This window comes from Argiope bruennichi, chromosome 1 (assembly GCF_947563725.1).
Source record: "Argiope bruennichi chromosome 1, qqArgBrue1.1, whole genome shotgun sequence".
Lineage (NCBI taxonomy): Eukaryota > Metazoa > Arthropoda > Arachnida > Araneae > Araneidae > Argiope > Argiope bruennichi.
Window position 1 is genome coordinate 8,777,079 of NC_079151.1, and position 19,926 is coordinate 8,797,004.

Genomic DNA, 19,926 nt, shown 5'->3' on the forward strand with positions numbered 1-19,926 from the left:
AAAAATTTCTCTGATTCATCATAAAAATTGAGGTTTTAGCTGTACGTTCAAAAGAATTTAAGTGATGTAAATAATTTTTTGTTTCAGTAATAAATACTTTAAAATATTATACAGTTTATCTTTTATACAGTCCTTTGATTCTAAGGAATCGTATTCTACAAAATATTCTCGACACTCTAACTTTTAAATTATTGTTATTATTTTTTTTTTTTTTAGTTTTTATCTTCTGCAGTCAAATCTGACCAAATTATAAAGTGTTGAATATTACAATTTTAGAATAATATACATTTTCATATGTTTAGATCAATCAGATTTGGGAAAACTCTGGGCACAGATTGGCATAACTTCTTAAAAATTGCACAATCAGATAATTGAAAGAATTAACATGGTTTGAACTCCCGCAACAATGTAATCTATTTTTTGAAACAAGCTGCCCCTCCCCCAAATGCCAAAATTCAGTGCAGATATACACAACTTTGAAGTTAATAGCATGAAAAAGATAAATTTTTGAATTTTGAGATGATGCGATATATATATATTTTTTTGCAATATTTCCAAAAATTATCATTTTATTTAAAATTTCAAAAAATCACTCGGATGTACACATTTTCTATATCCAAGATATGCAGTACTAAATTGGTAGCTGTAGGTCAAATGGTCTGGCTTGTAGAGTGCCAACACACATACACTGACACACCTTTTATTATTAATATAGATTTCCATTTTGCATTTAACTGTAGCATTGTCTTTTTAACTTTTGGATATTTTTCTGTTATTTATTAAAACTAGAAATTCTTGAATCATTTTTATCTCAGATATTTAATCCCAATGGGTTAAAAAATGCATTTTTATTTAATTTTGGAATTGTTAGCGCTTTACTTACCATTTCAAAAATAAGATGTATTTAGATAATTTTTTATTATCTGATTATTTCTATGCATGGCATTATCCTGTTTTCAGTTTTTTGACTGTTTTTTTTTGTTAAGTCATATAATAATTGCCATCTAGGAAAGCTTTATCATTTTAAAGTTGCAAATAAAATTTTTCAGATAGTTAAATAGGAGGATTTAATGCAGTAGAAAATTTGCATTTCCTATTCCGGCTATGTGAAATCTTATACATTGTTGCTTCTATGAAAGTAAAATTCAGCTCATTTATTGGCTCATCAAATATCTCCTATCGTGATATATAGGAGTTTAGTGGGAAGTCGTCAGAGGAAAAATACTTAGTAAAAATGGAAATTTAGATTTTTTTTGAAATACTAAAATGATGCTGTTTTATTATCGGTTCTACTGACTAAACTTGTCAAATCCTTGTCCTATTCCTGATAGAATAGTACCAGCATTTAAGCTTATTGATGATTTGGGGCCTCAGTGGAATAGTAGGGTAAGGAGATACACCCTAAGTTACTTATTCAATTGCTTAAATATTGTCAAAACAATATTAATTCTTAGAATATACTTTTGATTTTTAATTTTGAAATCATAGGTATTGACCACTATCTTCATATTGAGAATTCCTTTAATAATTCCAGATTTCTGATTCCAACAATTGCAGTGACTGATCAATAATAGCTAATTGTGATTATTTGAAATAATCGGGAATAAAATTTAAATGTCATCGATATGAATTTGAAATCGGAGTATTTGGCATTAGACAGTAAATTTCCTGTTCTGTTGTCAATTTCGACGTTAAATTGATTGAGAAAAGAGAACAGAAAATGTATCGTGAATAATTGTAGATCAAGTCCCACATTGACTTTCTTGTAAAATTTTTTATTGAAGTAAAGCCTGGCAAAATGTTTGTATTGTAAGACTTTGATTTTTGTTTTTAATTTTTATACATTTAATCCTTTAAGTAAATGAATTTTAACCCTACTCCTTTGAAAACATAAATAGATTAACTTAATGCTCAGCAGTTTTTCTTTATAAAACTAAATGTCCTATAAGTGAAATATAAGCCATTTTTAAGGGGATTGAGCTTCTTAAGGTAAATTTAAAATAATTTGTAACAGATTTTAACTAATCTGCCCTTTAAGTAATGCATTTAATTTTCTTTAAATTGAAAAGAAAAAATAAGATTTTTTTTTGTGTAAATATTTTATATTACTGTATTGTTTTCTTTAGAAGATAAATAAATGTGCATGCAATTCTAATTTAATTTTATTAATGTTTATTACCCACTTTTTCTCAATATAAGAAATTGCTGGTTAAATTTAAAGATTTTTTTAATTTCAAACTGATATAGATGAACATGGATGTTGTGCTCCCCCCCCTCCTGCAATGCCTGTTATTAATATTGAAATATGATTATTTGTTGCATTAAATTGTATTTGTCCCACCTGCAAATAATATTTTTATGCATGTTTTATGCTTATAAAGATGACATTTTGTAATCTATTTTTCACTCATTTCTGAATGTGATAGAATTTTAAATTTTTGTTCAAATTGTGTATTTTTAATGACCGCACAATTTTTAAATATTTTTGGAACTTTATCAGTTAACAAATTATATTTAAATCTATTGACTGATGATAAATTTAATAAGATTTTAATTTCACACAAGTGGATGACCTGGTATTGAGCCTATGAAAAAATTCATTTCAAGACTCCTTAATATTTATTACAAATTCTAAATTCATGACTAACAAATAAAAAAAATAGTGAAGGGAGGGGGGTGGGGAACTGCTTTCAATGCATTATTAAGTAAATTTATTATCTGGATTCTCCTAATCTATTTTATCTGTAAATTGAAGTTAATGATATTACTTATTATGTTGTTAAAATAAATAAATGGTTATTTAGTATTGATAGAAATTTGAAAATGTTTATTTTTATGTTTATTTGCAGGGTAAACTTTATATGTATGATAAAATATTTAAACCTAATGCTACACAAGAAAAAGTATATAGTGAAGCAGCAAAGGCTATAGTTAAAGGTAAGATTAATTTTATATTTATTGAAAATTTAATTCTTTCATAAATGGCTTAATTATTCCATATTTTAGTCTCCTGAGCTAATGTATAAATTTTCAGAGAAGTGAAAAAGGACTTATAAAGAGTATTATATGCGAGAACTTTTTCTTCTCGGAAGAGTAACTGATGCTGCTATTTGAATTTTTTTACAAGCTCTATCAGTGTCTAGTTTCATTTTTCAACAAAAGGCTATGAATGTTTCTGCAGGTAAAATTCCTGGAACTCTGATATTATCTGAAGGGGGAAAAAGGAGGGGGGGGGAGAGGGAGGAACCCTAAGCTTATTAAGTACTTTATCAATTCGTATTGCAAGACTAAATCTCATAATGACTGTAACAAAATTTTTAACAAGAATGTAAATAATTTTTATTCAAAATTAAACCAGAAAGAAGTAGAAAGAAAAATGTAACTCATACAGTTTAGGTCCAAACAAGGATTATCTGATTAAATGATTAAACTGCTGCTGCAGGAAAAATGCAAGAGATACAATTATAAATGTTATAATCACATTACATAATCAAATGATTTTTCTTTTGCTATAAATAAAAGAACTCTTGTCAAAAATAAATTTCATTTGAGTCAATGGAGTGTTAAATGAGTGGACTTGATTTTTATCAATCTGAAGGGAACAATATACTCTAATTACCTAAATACATTTGGCAATTGCATAGAATGAGAGGTTTGTATGCGTTTTGACCTCATGTTTGAATTTTGTACAAGCTGTAACTTTAGATTTTTTATTGGAATAATATTTTTTTTATTACTTATATAATATGTAGTAACTTATCTAAAGATACATCTGAAGCTAATAAATTAATATTTTCCAGATGTTCTCATGGGCTACAATGGAACAATATTTGCATATGGACAGACATCTAGTGGAAAAACACATACTATGGAGGTATGATTCTATGGAGAATCATATTTTAATTAGAATTAATCATATTAAAATCAGAAAAATAATTTCCAGTTTTCCAATGTTTTTTATATAATTTCACTGTGTGTTTGATTAATTTTTGAAAATTTTATTTTTATGTTAAAATTTTTCTCTCTTATAGTAATTTTATGCAATTTTAAGTACAAGAAGCAATAGAGAAATATTATTTAGAAAATCCTGCTGGTTCCAACCAAATTTCTTGCTTTTCCACATCATAGTTAAAATGTATTTAATTTATTCTTTCCCATTTTTTTTTATTATTTTTTTTATTTATAGGATACTTATGTTTGTCTTCTGTAACTAAGTTAGACCCATTCTGTTCCTTTTTAAAAAAAATTTATCTCAGAAAAAACGAGTTTAAATTTTCTAAACCATAAACAATTTTCAAACTGAATGATAAGGGAAAATCCTGGAAAAATCAGGAAATGTGACTTATTTCTACAGAAATTTCTGGATTTCAGCATTTTCAGAATTGGATTTTATTATTTTTGAGATTGATTAATTTTCTTTAAACATTTCTACAAAAGTTTTATTATTTCAAGAACTTTCTGTTTAAATTTATTTTATTATTAAGTTAATTATACTTAATTTGCTTCTCAGTTTTTGATTAATTTTCTTTAAACATTTCTACAAAAGTTTTATTATTTCAAGAACTTTCTGTTTAAATTTATTTTATTATTAAATTAATTATACTTAATTTGCTTCTCAGTTTTTTTTTTTATATTAGGAACAATTTATTATTTCATTAAATTCAGCCTTCCCCCTTTTTTTGCACCAATCTAGTTTTGTGTTTTAAACTTTGTTTTAGTAAGTGTTTCAGTAAAATATTTTCTATGGATATAAAACTCTTGTATGTTCTATTCATAGTGCTATGCATTTTGCTGTCTAGATCTCTAAATAATACTGTTGTGATGTATAAAATCAGATGCATTAAAAAAATGTACACCATTGCTTGATTTTGAAATTAAACCTTAATATGCAAAATTAAAATTAACTGCAAAATTAAAATTTTTTTCTTTATATACGTTATGTGGAAACTTATTCAGCATGGAAAAAAAACAAGCCAAAGCTTCATATTGTAAAATATGCTCAAAATGTTTTTTTTTAACGAGAAAAAAATTATGTAAAAAAAAAAAAAAAAAAATTGGTACTGTTGAAAAAGTAAAATTTTTTGGGGAATATTTTTGAAAATTATTATGAAAAGATGTCAGGATTTTCCTTCTTATTAATAAAATTTTAATAATAAACATTTTAATTGAAATTAAAAAGACAACACATACATTCATCTTAATTATTAGTTAGAGATATATGTTCATCAGTATATTGTTTAAAACATTATTTATTACTTATTATTGAATATTATTATCTAAATATTAAACAAATTAGAAAAGTTGGATTTTGTTAAAAACTTTCCTTTATCCTAATATCTTGCGTAATTTATGGTGGAGTAAATTCTGCTTGTAATGATCACTGAATCCAAGTCAAAGTGATCATCACATCCGAGTGATTAAAACAGCTGAAATACCTTCAAAATAAAAACAACTCTATTGAAATACAAATATGCTAGAATAAAAATAAAAATTAAATTGCATATCGTGACATCATTTGTATTTTTCTTTTCTTTTTTTTTATTTTAAAAATTAATACAATGTATAAAGTTTAAAAGGAAAAAAAAAATTATACATATTTGTTTCAACTTTTTTAGAAGTTACTGATAATAATTTTTTTTTGAGTCATCATCATTTATTGGATAACTTTTTCATTAATATTGCACATTGAAAAATTTATCGTGTTATTGGAATGATCTTAAAGTCCTCATTCTGACTTTATTATTATCTACTCATACATCTGTTCTCCCTTTACATTTTGAGAAATTGTTTCATTAGCATATGTTCCATATCCTCATTTTGCAGACTTTGCTTCTGTTTACACATCAAATTTTCATTCTTCCAGATTACTGATTCAGTAATACTCTTACATTTCACCAATTAATTAAACAGTCGAATTAATTAGGAAAGCCCCATTTCAGGAATTAAAATTTTTTTTTTTGCAACATACCCGCATTTTCCTGTTAACTTAGCCTGGGAAGTTCATTGCATTCTTTCAGAAGATTGCTTCTTTTGTTCTTGCTCAATATGCAATGTTTGCTAGTTGTGAAATTGACAATGCTCTCGGGGTTTAGCTCATTGAATTGAAAGAGCTTGAACATTGCAGAGGTTGAAGGAAAGAATTTATTTAGGTAGTGATAGTAGGTAATGATCTAAAGAAAAAAATGCCTTTTTGCCTTTGACCTTACTGCTGGTTTAGTACTGAGCATGGAAAAATATTATAAATTTGAATTTTTTTGACGGATTAAAGAAATTTCAAAGTATTAGATTAACATTTCCCTTCAACATTTTTATTATTCGATGCATCTTCAAAATTTCCTCTATATTAAACAAAATGATTGCGAGTTTTAAAATAATAAAAAATGCAAGAAATGAATTTAAATCTGTTATTTAATATATTATAGGTACATATTTCTATTGTAATTTAGACTTCCGTCCAAATAACGAAAGTTATATTTTTCTTACATGTTTTGATATATATGAAATCTATTACTGCACACGTGTGCATGCACTCAAACAATCACACAAAATCGTTCATTTCCCCCGTTTTTTAAATTATATCTTTCACTTTTTTAAAAATTTATACTCTTTAAATTTATATATATAATATATTTCTTTTTGCATTAAAAATTATGATGAAAAGAAGTTTTTCATTGTTCTTTGCATTACATAAGTTAAGCATTTTGCCAACATGCAAGCATTTTTTTAATTATCATTTATGGTCAAAATTTAATGTAGATTTGTTGCTAATGAATATTTTTTAAAATTATTTTTATATAGTTTTCTTGTTTGTTTAAAAGCCTATGCTATTATTGCTAATATTTTCATGTTTTTCATTTTATGTTTGTAAAGGATATTTTTCATCGGTAGTTTTTTTTTGTTATTGCTCAGTTTTAATTTTGATGTTAGTAAACAGTTTGAGTAAATAATACTCCACTAGAAAAAAATAAAAAGATTATTTTATTTTTAAGAACTTATTCAACGAGTGTTTTTTTGTACTACATCTTAATGCGAACTAATCTGTGATGAACAGTTTTGAGATGATTGGTGGGCTAAAAGTATATCTAGATGGGTTCACCTTTTACAGTGCTGTGCATTTTTATTAATATATTTGCAAAAGATGGATAAATGTTTACAAAAATATAACTATTCTGAAATTTAATGCCTTTTTTTTTCTTTCTGAGCATTAATTTTAGTTAGAAAAAAAATTGAACTATATTACACACACTATTGCGGGCATACTGTTCAATAAATTAAGGGAAAAAAAATGAAGTGTTATAATTCTGAAAATTTTAAATGAATCAGAAAAAAATTAGGAAAGTTTTTTGAGACACCTGGAAAAATTGGGCAGCATCATATAGCAGAAAAGATGGCCTCACTGATTTTATAAAATATATATACATGCTGTGAAAAAAAATGATTTAATTTATAATATTGTAACATCATAATTTTTTGAATTAAACCATGAATATATTATTCATGAAACGGTGTTCTTTCATTATAATCAAGGGCCTAGTTTTTCTTCTAGATTGGTTAAAAATGTCCTCAAACAATGGCAATTAAAATAGCGCTGTCAAATTAAAAAAAAATAATCATAAATTATCTTTTGTATGTATTGTATTAAGAGTAAGCTGCTGAGAATAGTATAAATATTGTTATGCTTGTTAACATAAGTTTTTAGCTGATTTTGTAAATATTTAATGCTTGACATTTTGACTGTTATCTATACCTAATGCTTTTCTTATATTAGGGTGTTTTAGGTGATCCTGTTCATCAGGGAATTATTCCTCGAATTGTTAATGATATTTTTAATCATATTTATTCCATGGATGAAAACATAGAGTTCCATATCAAAGTAAGTGAAGGAATCTTTTTGGCTCACTTCATACTGTTTGATATTTAAAAAGAGAATTTGTAACTATTTTTTTAAATGATGTTATTAAATTTTAGTCAACACTGAGATGAAGGAACAAGAGATATCATTATAGTTGGGTTAAGGTCTTTTTATGTTTTTGTCAGACTTTTTTCTGATATTTGGTTAACTGAATTATACCAAATAATTGTTCCTATAACCTTTTGCCGAAATATAGGATTTTTTTTTTTGTATTTATAAATATTTTATTTATTTGCTTATGTATTTCATTTTCTTTCATGTGTTCGAAATTGAGTATGAATACATTGATTGCTATTAATATAAAATGAAATAATGTATTTCATTTTTATTATTAATAAAATATATTAAATTATAAAAATTAATCTTTTTATTAATATATATAAATGAATAATTAAGAAGTTAATCTTTCAACTGTGCTTGCTTTGCTAGGTATACTAAGAGCACTGTTTGATTTAATGCAATTAGTGTTAAAATAAGAAACATATTTGATTGATTTGCTACTGATGTTTTAAATTAAAATTAGCACAGGTTAACATTTATTAGGCTTGTAAAGGGTCTTTTTCTAGATTAAAAAAAAAAAAATGAAAAGGCAAATATTCAAATAAAGCTAACAAAGAAGTTATGGAAGCACAAAATAAATAAATAAATAAATGAATAAATAAATAACTAAAAAAAGCTACCTTTGCCCTGTTGAAATATCTGGGTTGATCTGACCAGGCTCACATGACAATAAATTGGGCACTAAGATGAATGCAAAAAGATGGTCCCCATTACTCTGCAGCCCCTACATTTTTCTCCTGCAAAACAGTATGATTGCTTATTGGCATGGATTTAAATCAATCCCCACCAATGTACAAATCTGGGTGTCTGAGAACTTTTTTTTTTTTTTTATTTATATGGTAGTTTGTTATCCCCATATCTCAGCTCTCCACTAAGGAAAGAGAGACAAATAAGAGTTTCAAGATGTCAGTCAATACAGAATAAGATTTATTGGCTCTAAAAGCCCCTTTTTATAAAATGAAGGTAAATTAACAGATAAATAAAATTTAGAAAATCGCAAAAGTGTGAAAAGAGTGATATATATAGTATTTTGAGTAACATATTTTTAAGTATGTAACTAATCAGTAAGTTGAGGTGTCTGATGATGTTCTAAAATAGATATAAATTTATAAAATAATATAATTTATATGTTCTGAGCTATCTTTTAAAACTTACTTCTGCCAGCATATTGAGATTAGAAACAAATTACTTCTCCTTTTTCTTGAAAGCTTGTCAAAATTTTATCATTTGCAAGTTAAATTTATAGATCCATAGGAGAAGTTTTGATATAGAGGCTGAAATAAAATATTAAATTATTTCAATTTTTGGTGTAAATGTTTTATTTTTGTCTATTTCATTTTACTCAAATGAATATTATCTTAAGGAATTGGCACTTATTTGCTTAAAAATTTTTTACTTTCTTCATATACTATTTTAGCAAAATATTTTGTTTGTTTAATACTAATTCAATCAAACAATTTTAATTATTTGCTGTATAATCTGAATAAGCAATTTCTTCTTTCCCAACAGGTATCCTATTTTGAAATTTATTTAGATAAAATTCGGGATCTCCTTGATGGTAAGGAATTATTTATAATTATTTTTATTCGCCTATTATTTGTGTTCATACATTAATAATATTTTTCACAAGCATCAACTTAAAAATTTTGAATTAGAATGGGCTTCACTTTTATAAAAAATTATTATTATACGAAATAAATTGCTTTTAATAAGCTTAATTAATAATACATAATCTATTCAAATAATAAAAAAAGCTGTGGGTAGGTAGGTGTTGATCCATGTATTTGTGCTCCTACAGGCCAGACTATTTGATCTAGAATGACCAAATTTGATATAAATAGATGTTAAAAAAATGCACCTTAAATCCATTGCTTTGAGATTTTAATTAATTAGAGGCTAAACAAGAATTTGGCATTTATCAATCATAATTTCTAAACATTTTTTGTTAGTTTAGGATTAGCAAGCATTTTGCCTCCTTTTATGAAGCATCCCCTAAGCATTTTCTCCTTTTTATTTTCATGATGTTCTTTTAATTATCATGCATTTTCTCCTTCATTTGGACACTTTTTAAAAAAGGATTTTTGTAAGTTTCATTGTTGCTGATATATATGGATTAAATGCATCTATCTGTATATCGTTACGAATGTGCAATGTTGCTTCCCATCACAGTTAGTTTCATTGTAAGAAAATTTTATGCTTAGCTTTGATGGATGTTGAACAGATGATGGATCCATGACCCTCGGGCTTGTCGACCATTTGATGACTTTCATGCTATTTTGGCAACAAAATAGAAGATCTCAGGATTTTCAGAAATGTTGGCAATTAGACCAAAGGAGGCATATTCTAGTGCCCATTCTAGAACTTTCTATGGTTTGTCTCAGAAGCTGTAAAAGGCCAGCAGATCAAGCCGGAGTCAGTTAAATCAGTTGAGCAAAGCGAAGTGTTGAGCAAATCAAACGATTAGTGAGTTGAGGATAGAGTTGTGTGCCAAGTCTTGAAGTAGCATTGCATCGTATGCTGAGTAGCTAGTCATATTATCAAATTAATAATGAGTTGGCAGTTGAGTACAGCTAAAGCGAGGAGACTTTGAAGAATAGCAGACATTTGGAGGGACATGAATATTTGGGTGATATCTTTCTCCCTACTGTGCTTTATTTGACCTCTTTGAGTTCTTGTGGTTGCTTACTATCAGTTTGCTTCTAATGTGTTACTGTTTGTTGTTTAGTAGTATTGTTCTTGAGTACACATGGCTGTATTTTGTCATTTGTGTATTCATATTTTTATGTTGAATAAATGTATTTATTTTTTATTGAGATTATTGGATTATTTCACTATACAAAACACCCATTGATTTTGAGGAATATCGTGGAGAATTTTCCATAAAAAATTGTCAGAAGTGGGGTAGTGATTTTGTAGTATGTGGTGTTGATGAAATTCCAAATTGAAATGGCTGAGAACATTTTGGTTTTGTAGTATGTGGTGTTGATAAAATTTCAAATTGAAATGACAGAGAGCATTTATTTGATTTCTTATCTATGGGACTTAAAAAAAATGCAGGATGATATATTAGTTGGACAAGAAAAAAATGCAAGAGGGTGGTGAAAGTATTCATAAAAAGACCTAAAGATGTTCAAGGAACGTAAGGAAATGCTCAAGTTGCAGAAGGAGAGATAGAAAAAGTTGGTGAAAGCTTGCAAGCAAACCAGCTTGTGACCATCTTATGGAGCAAAAGCTGTCTTTGAATAAAGTCCCTAAAAAAGAACTGGAAGCCGCCACAATTAGTGTTGGGAGAATCGGACTTCACTTGTCTGGATCTGTTTGTGGCATCCTGTGTTTGATGTCGATAGATGATGTATGGAAATTTTTTTCACTTTTGGCTGAAAATCATATATATATTTATTTATATATTCTCATAAATTTCGATAGGTTATATATTCATCAGGAATTCAGTGTTTCCATTACATCTTCTTTAAAATGTCATTCTTCCTCCTGTACTTTCAAATATTTAAAGGAAAACATGTCAAAATAACACAATATTATGCTTTTTACCTAAAAGCATTTTCTTTTTTTCAGGATCATTTGCAAACAAATTTAAATTTTACAGATGAGATGTATTTTTAACAAAACAATATATATTTGGAAAATACAGAAAGTTATATGCTTATGTATGTGATTTTGTTATTTGCTGGTACTTTGACAAGATTTGATTGAGATGCAGGTTTTAATAATATGAAAGACATTTAATTTCTTTCCCATCAAGTGTAAAATGTGTGATCAAAATAGCTGCTTGGTGCTTAAATGTTTATCTTAAAAACCTCATGATGATTTCATGAGTCACAAGCATATTATCCTACTTATTATTGGTATATAATTATAAATATGACAACAGCATAGTTTATTATTTGACATATAATCTAGAATTTTTATTCAATTCATAATAAAAAGTTTTTCAAAATCATGATGCATTTAGTGAAGTCAGTCTCAACTTTGTCTGTCATTATGTATTTATATGATAATACAAATAAACAGACTCTTCTGAGGATATTTTTATATGCTTGCATTCGTATTGTTTTGTCTTCCCCCCACAAATATGAACCTGTTATTAATGTTAATATAATGAGCAGGATTTATGTAACTTTATATAAAACATACTCAAAATTTAATTACCTTTATATTTGCAATATTAAAAATGATTCTTCTGATTTGACTTTGGGTATTTTTAAAAGTTTGAATAATTAAGAGCTATTATTATATAAACTAAAGAAGAAAGCTATGTCAATTAAATTTCATGGACTTTTCTCAGTATTCTATCAGCTATTAACTGATGAATTTTAAAATTAAGGAAAACTAAAAAAAGTAATCCTAATAATATTTTTAACAGTTTGATGGCTGAAGAGTATCATTTTAAAGTAGTAAAAAAAAGTTTCAATTTAACTAAAATTTAGTGTTATTTCTTTCACTTTTGATTTCAATAATCTTATTATATAAAATATTTTTCTTTTTGCAGTTTCTAAAACCAATTTGTCTGTTCATGAAGACAAAAACAGAGTACCTTATGTTAAGGTAGGTATGGTCTCTGTGTTCAGTGTTTAATGTTTCTATATATTATATCCCTTTAATATTTGTTGCATTTTATGTACAATTCATTTTGTTAAAAAATGATATTTAGTCCTCTTTTGGATACGCTACCTATATGCTTTAAACTCAATGGTATTCCGCATTTTATGCTTATTTTTCAGTTTACAAAGTCGTATTGTAATTTTTATAATCATCTTGTAAAAATTAGAGCTGCTTATAAAATTAGAAAATAAATTTATAATATTTATAATCAGATGCAGTATATTTATTTTTGTATTACTCGAATTAAAGCAATTTTTCAAAATATATAAGTAACAAAGAAAATAAAGTAACCTTAAGTTTGATTTTATGAAAATTTTAGTTTCATCTTTGATTGCTACTAATTTGTGATTATTTCAAACAATCAGCTTTGGTAATTTAAAAAAAAGCTTGTATAGCAGTAAAAGTTTTAAAGAATAAAATTGGAAGCATTAAAAAAGTTTGGAATCTAAAGTAAAAAAAAAATTCTTACCTGGATTTGTAGTCTTCATTAATAACATTTTGAAAATCCCTTTTGGATTTTGTATGACTGTGCTTTAAACTTGAGTAAGCATCAAAGATGTAAATTTTATCTTTTTTCCTTGGTGTTTTAACAAGGGTGATATGCTTTTCAATGGAGAATATTCACTTCAGAACAAACATAGTTTTATGCAGTTGAAATTGAATAGCAGGTATTCTGTTTTAGATTTTTAAATTTTTTTTTTTTTTAATTTTCTATCAGCAATAATTTAGCTGTCTTGTAAAGAATGACTTGACTCCCCCCTCCAATTTTTATTGACAATATAGGAAAATTTGCTATTTATACTGTTGGGGGGAACACTAGGAAAAAAAATCTATTTTTTTATTTTATTATTACATTCTTAAGATTATTTTGTCATTGTAGTTAACTCTGCATTTGATTGTTAAAAAAAATGATATTTTCTGGCTTTTTTTGTATCTAAATTTGTAATGGCTTCAATTTTAGTCAAAAATTTTCATTTCTAGAAAAAATTATATTCTCCCAAGTCAAATAGATTTATATTAAATGATTATTATAGCATGCAATATAAAATAAACAAATAAATTTTTTAAAAAGTTGCAAATTTAAATATGGCAGTTTATCAGATTACCATCACCAGCAGCAAGCATTCAGTAATCCTCACTTCTTAAAAGTCTATGGAGATAGCTAAATTAACTGATGACAAACAGCAATTAATTTCAAGAACAAATATAAAATATTCCAAAATAAATAATAGAGAAATTACCTGTGTCTAACAGAGGGTTAGAATATGAAGATGCACCAAAGAATGAAAATTTGAATTTCTTGTATATGTAGGGTGCAACTGAGAGATTTGTGACAAGCCCAGAGGAAGTAATGGAAGTCATTGATGAGGGTAAAGCAAATCGTCACATTGCTGTAACAAGTAAGTTCTGATTTTGCCATTGTTTTATCTTTCTGAATGAGAGAAATTTTTGAATTTCAGTACAGTCATTTATTCCTCAAGTTATATAAAACAGGACTTGCATGAATCCATAGTTATGTAATAAATTTATAAATGCTGAAAACAGCTGAAGGAAGCACAAATTCAGGAACAATTCATGAGTTTAAAGACCATAACTTATGTGGTGTGAGGAGTCATATATCATTGAATTCTTAAATATTTAAATTTGTTGTTTAATTATCCCTAAAATAAAAATGCAAAATGGAAATAAATGTTAAAAAAAAAAAAAAAGTCAAGACCTTTTTTTCTTAAGTTATGTCCCAGAATAATATAATCTAATAAGGTTATATTATTCTGGGATTGTTATATTATTCTTCAGAATAATATAACAGATATAATATGCAGAATATAAATAAGGCTCTAAATGTAAACTATTCTTTTAAATAATCAACAGATAAACATAAATAAGTAGACTTAATATGTAAAGCATCATAAGATTAAATGTTTAATATAATATATCTCATTGTTATAAATATACATACTGATGTGTTTTTAATCAGTAAGTTTTCATAACATATTTAAATAACTTGCATCAAAGTCAAATTGTATTCGTTATTTTATCAATTCCAGAAGCCATTAATTTCTTTGTTATAAAATTTCTCTAGTCTAAAAGTGTTTAGTTGTTGTTTTTAAACCTAAATTAAAAATTTTTTCTCTTCAACAGTCATGTTTCTGAATTTTAATTAGTGAGCCAGTGTAATGGAATGTATGCTTTTATTACAAAAAATCTGATTATGTATTCTGATTTCTGGTTTAAAAAAAATTTGTTCGGAAATGTTAACATGTGAACAGACTTTTAGAATTCAAAGGACTATAGCTATTAATATTTTTGTTCTTCAAAAATTAATGAGTAGAAAGGCTTTCAAATTCTGATGCGAGTAAAAAAAATAATAAACAAAAACCTTCCATATAAAAATAATTCATTAGTTTTAAAGATATGAGTTGAAATTTTAAAATGCTTAGAATACTGTCATTTTCAATCTTTTTGAAATAGATTTATAATTTAAAAAGAAATGTATAATTTGAGAAAAATTGCTTAAAACAAAAATGAAAATGATTTTTGAATATTCTTTTGATTAATAATTTTAAAATGTTTCATTGATTTCTTCTCGAAATGATAATTATGTAAAAAGCAAGGAAGATTTGAAGAATTGTTTCTGCAAACAGATTTAAATGTGCTAATTTTCGAATTAAATTGTTTCTAGCTTATTGGATTTATGGATTGAAGAAAGTTCCAATATGTATTTGATCTATAAAATAGTAGTGAAATACAATTTTTAAAATGTTAGTTAAAAGGAATACAAGTTAATACAGCTAAAATATGTTATTAAAAATGTGAATGAATAAAGTATATGAAATATGAATGAATGAAAAAATTAATAAATCTATGAATATATTAAATACTGCCATATTTCAGTACATTGTTATTTTTAAAAATTAAATAGAAACATAAAGATTTGTATACCCATTTGTAATTTTTTTTCTAAAAAAAGAAGTACTTCCATATTAACTATCATTCCATTGTGAAATATCAGGATTAACTATATACCATTGGTAAACATAGGTTGCTATTAACTGCAAAATCTTTAGTAATTAAATTCTGCTATGTGGTTTATATGCAAGTACCTAAAAAAAGCAATTGAATATAAAAACTATAAAAAAAAATGTCATGATCGATGTTAATATTCATTTAGTTGAAAACTTTGTCCTGAAAATTATGTTTCACATATAAATTTTCAAAAAAATCCCATTATTATCATTATTTAATTACTGAAAAAATACTTCTGATGGAGTGTGTTCAATAAAGAATGGTCACAATTTTTTGAAAGTGATTAACATGCATAGATTGATAAGCTAAAAATAAATTTTATGATTACGACATTATAGCTATGACTTTGATAGCCTGCTAAATACTTTATTTCATTTTTACCAATACCAAAACAGTTTGTGATACTATTGAAATTCTGTTTTCACCTTAAAAAATTGTCTACTAAAACTTTGTGATTCAACAGGAAATTTATTGAGTTAAATTTATTGACACCTTTAGTTTATAACCCTGCTTTAACAACATATTTATTTTTTTCACAAATTAAAACATACACTCGTACACTTTGGGACTATATATTTTTGGTTATCAAAGGCAGTGTTAACAGTTGCAGATGCAATTTCGAAGGACCTGTCACCTTTCAAAGCTCTTTCAATGAATTCCAATATTTGTTAGAAGATTGTAACATATCAATGTAATATCAGGGTGGCCAGTTGACCAGGAATCTCCAGGGAATTCTGGGCTATCGGTACAAATCAGGGAAATTTATTATAAAACTTGAATTTTTTTTTATAAATCAGTAATTTTTATTGACCATAATTCTCTTAAATTTTTTCCATAAGTAGAATGAAACATCATTGGCAACTAATGAAAATCAAACTTTTATTGATTGTCTAAAATAGATGGAAGCCCAGCTTCTGTTACTGTTATGATTTTCAGCTTTAATGGGTCTCTTTTTTTAATATAATATGGAACTTAAAAAAAAATTAAGAGAAGGCAGTATTTTTAAAATTTTGATGTATATGATGTTGTTTGCCACAGAAATTTATAAAATTCATTCATACTATCTTTTTTTGAAATCTGTACCTCTGAATATTTTATGCAATAAAAAATAATAAGAAGAAAAAATGGATAAGGATCAATTTTTATTGAGTCATTCAACTCAATGCATCCAGTCAGTGAGCTAAAAGTCAGTTCAATTTTGATTTCATTGAAGAATTCTTTTAAAATTTGTGTTTGTAAATGATTTTTTTTATTAGTAAAATTATTGTTCAATTCTGTTGGTGTGTTGATAAACAGAATGATAGGGGGAGATCTTACTGGAAGGGAACAGATTATTTCATTTAAGCATTCCACCAATGTGCATGTACTTTTGTACTGCATTTTTTTTTTTTTTAAATAAATTTGATAAACTGTTCTGAGATATGACTGATTGGCTAAAAGTCGGTCTAGATGGGCATGCATCTTCTAGCATTGGTTAATATATTTACAAAAAAAAAAAAAAAAAAGGAAGAGTTATACATAATTGAAGCTTATCTGAAATTCAATAACTGAAAATGATATTTTTTCCCTAAGAATTAAATTTTATTTCTCAGTGATTTTATTAAAAACTAAAACAGTTTTTCAAAATAATTTATGAACATATTGTGAAATAATTAAAGAGAATAAAATAAAGTGACATTGTTCTGAAGATATTAGAAATACCTGAAAAATGTTACAGAAATTTCTTAAAAATCCTGGAAGTGTCAGGGGAAAGTCAAAGAAATTCAAACAGCAGAAATGCTGGCCACTGTGAATTTAATTGTATTCAGAACTGTATTAAGTTGTAAAATTCTGGCAACAGCTTATAGTTTAGTGCAACTATGCTTGTATAAATTAATGTATATATTTTTCATGGAATAAAATGTTTATTGTTAACTGTTGTATTCAATTTGAACTGTCGCATTGAATCATTTCAGAGAACAGTACATAGTGTCAGAAGATTTTGAGTCAGCGTAGCCTAACAGAGGTATTTCATTACATCTTTTAAAACAAGGAATTAGTTTTGATCTCAATCTGTTGCGAGTCTAAGGAAATGGATATTTTTAATCTGCCTGATAAATTAAGATTTACAACTGGAAAAGTGTCTAGAGAATTGGAAAAGTAGTACCAGAAGTTTGAACATTTTATGGTTGCTTAAAGCTAGATGTAATAAAATTGCCATATTGCTAAATTTGGTTTGTGAAGGATTTTTCCATATTTAACAAATTTAGTTTTGTTATTCACTTTTCAAACCTTCAAATTTGAAAGAGTTGCAAGCAAAGAAAGCTTTTTTGAAAGTTGGGAGTTAATTATAGAAGTACCACATTCCTCGCCAGAGTATCGTTTTTGAGTGACACAGATTTTTTTCTTGTTCCCAACAAGATAGACAATCTTGACAGTATTCTGCTTGTAATTCTTGATAAGACTTTAAAAGAGCATCTATTTCAAAAACTGCATTTCACTGTTAAAAAAGCAACATCATTTATTCGATTAGTAAAAATGTTAAAAGCTGATATGGATGTAGTGAAACAGGTGATGTACAATGCTTCTGCTCCGTTCAAATCGTTCATCACAAACCAAATTTAGCAATGTGGCAATTTTATTGCATCTAGCTTTACATTTTTTTCTGTTGCAACATAAAATGTTCAGACTTCTGGTACCACTTTTTCCAATTTTCTAGACACTTTTCCAGTGATGTACCAGCTAACTGCTTCTAACTGTACACTTGTAAATTTTTCTAAGAGTGTTGCTTTTAATTGTAAAAAATGTGGAAGGAATCGCAGGATGATCTAATATCCAACCTTTAATAAACTCTAATATTTGCAAATGTCATCTTACTATGAAGAATCGTCTTACTATAATGTGTCATTTTAATATAAATTTGTTTTGCATTGAAAAATGAATTATGTTAAAGATTTGCTAATGAAATTGGTTTTGATTGAATTAATTTATTCATACCTAGCCTGTGCATAGATCTCTATATCTTCTGATAATGAAGAATGTGAAAAATACTGGTGTGAAGATGTATACATTAATAGTAATGATTTTATTAATTTTAAGCTCAATGCAGGTTCAGGGACTAGTATATTAGCCTTATCTTTATTTGAGAATATGTAATTGTTTAAAATCTGCAATTTTTGTAAAACAAATATGATGTTGATATCTTATTGTAATTCATAGTTGAAACCTGAGCGTGAGGCAAATTTTTTATGTTTAATTGAAAAGTGCAAAAATGTGAAATTGCATTTTATTTTTGTGAATGTGGATTCTAAATAATTTTGGCCCTAAAGTCATGTGTAATTTTAAAATGGATTCAGTGAATAGACCATGTTACAGTGCCAGATAAAATCATAATTAAAATATGAAAAAAAAATTCTGAAGGGTTGGGTGAATTTCCAGGTCAGCCCTATCATGTAGTATTGGGGGGGGGAAATGTAGATCCTTTTAGAAAACCCTAAGCAATCCTAAAGCACTTATAAGAAATGTTAAATGATCTAGAATATAAAGTAGATACATCAACTAATTAGTTGAACAGTTTGGTTATTGTAAAAAAAAAAAAAAAAAAATTGTAAATTACACATATGCTTAGATCCAAGAAATAATAAAACTATTAAATGAGAACATTATATAATACCTTATAGTAATGAAATTATTAGCCAGTTAGAGGGTAAAAAGTTTTTCAATATTGGATTTAAAAGAGGATTTTTGGCGATTTTCTTTGATGAATTTTGTACCTTTAATTCTCTGTTTGGTAGTATAAATTTAATAGTTTCCATTTGGGATTGCTTCTGTCTCTGAGGTTTTTCAGAAGCAAAACCAAAATTATTTGGAGATATTGAAGGAGTGCAAATTTATTTTTATAATTTAGTAATTGCTAGAACAACTAAAGAGGATTGTGACAGAAAATTACTGCAGGTATATAAAATGATGTAACAATGCAAGTTAAAGTAAATAATGTTGAATTTAACCCTGAAAAGTTTCAATTTTGAGTCATTGAGATTGAATATGTAGGGTTATTAATTTTTGAAGCAGGAATTTAGGTAGATCAATCTCATATGATAGCAATAAATGAATTAGACAAGCCAATGCACAAATCAAATGTAGAAAGACTTCTGGGCATAGTAAATTTTGTATCAAAATGAATTCTAATTGTATAAAAAATAACAGCTCCATTAAGTAAACTATTAAAAAGTAATATTGATTTTATTTGGGCATGGGAACAATATGAAGCTTTCAGAAATATTAAAAAACTGATAAATTCAGCCGCTGTCTTAAAAATTTTTAATGAT

At 26.5% G+C, this 19,926-nt stretch overlaps 1 protein-coding gene across 3 annotated transcripts in view; it reads left to right on the forward strand.

Annotated features, from left to right (window-relative positions):
• The window catches only part of LOC129963884 (kinesin heavy chain-like), a 95,479-nt gene that overhangs the window by 8,912 nt on the left and 66,641 nt on the right, over nt 1-19,926 (forward strand). For all 3 annotated transcript variants that reach the window (XR_008784038.1, XR_008784039.1, XM_056078481.1), the window contains 6 exons: nt 2,850-2,937; nt 3,801-3,874; nt 7,769-7,873; nt 9,482-9,530; nt 12,480-12,535; nt 13,905-13,992. Coding sequence is in view for 1 of the 3 variants with exons in the window: in XM_056078481.1 (XP_055934456.1) it covers nt 2,850-2,937; nt 3,801-3,874; nt 7,769-7,873; nt 9,482-9,530; nt 12,480-12,535; nt 13,905-13,992 (460 nt within the window). In the remaining 2 variants the exon portion in view is untranslated. The remainder of the gene's footprint in view (nt 1-2,849; nt 2,938-3,800; nt 3,875-7,768; nt 7,874-9,481; nt 9,531-12,479; nt 12,536-13,904; nt 13,993-19,926) is intronic.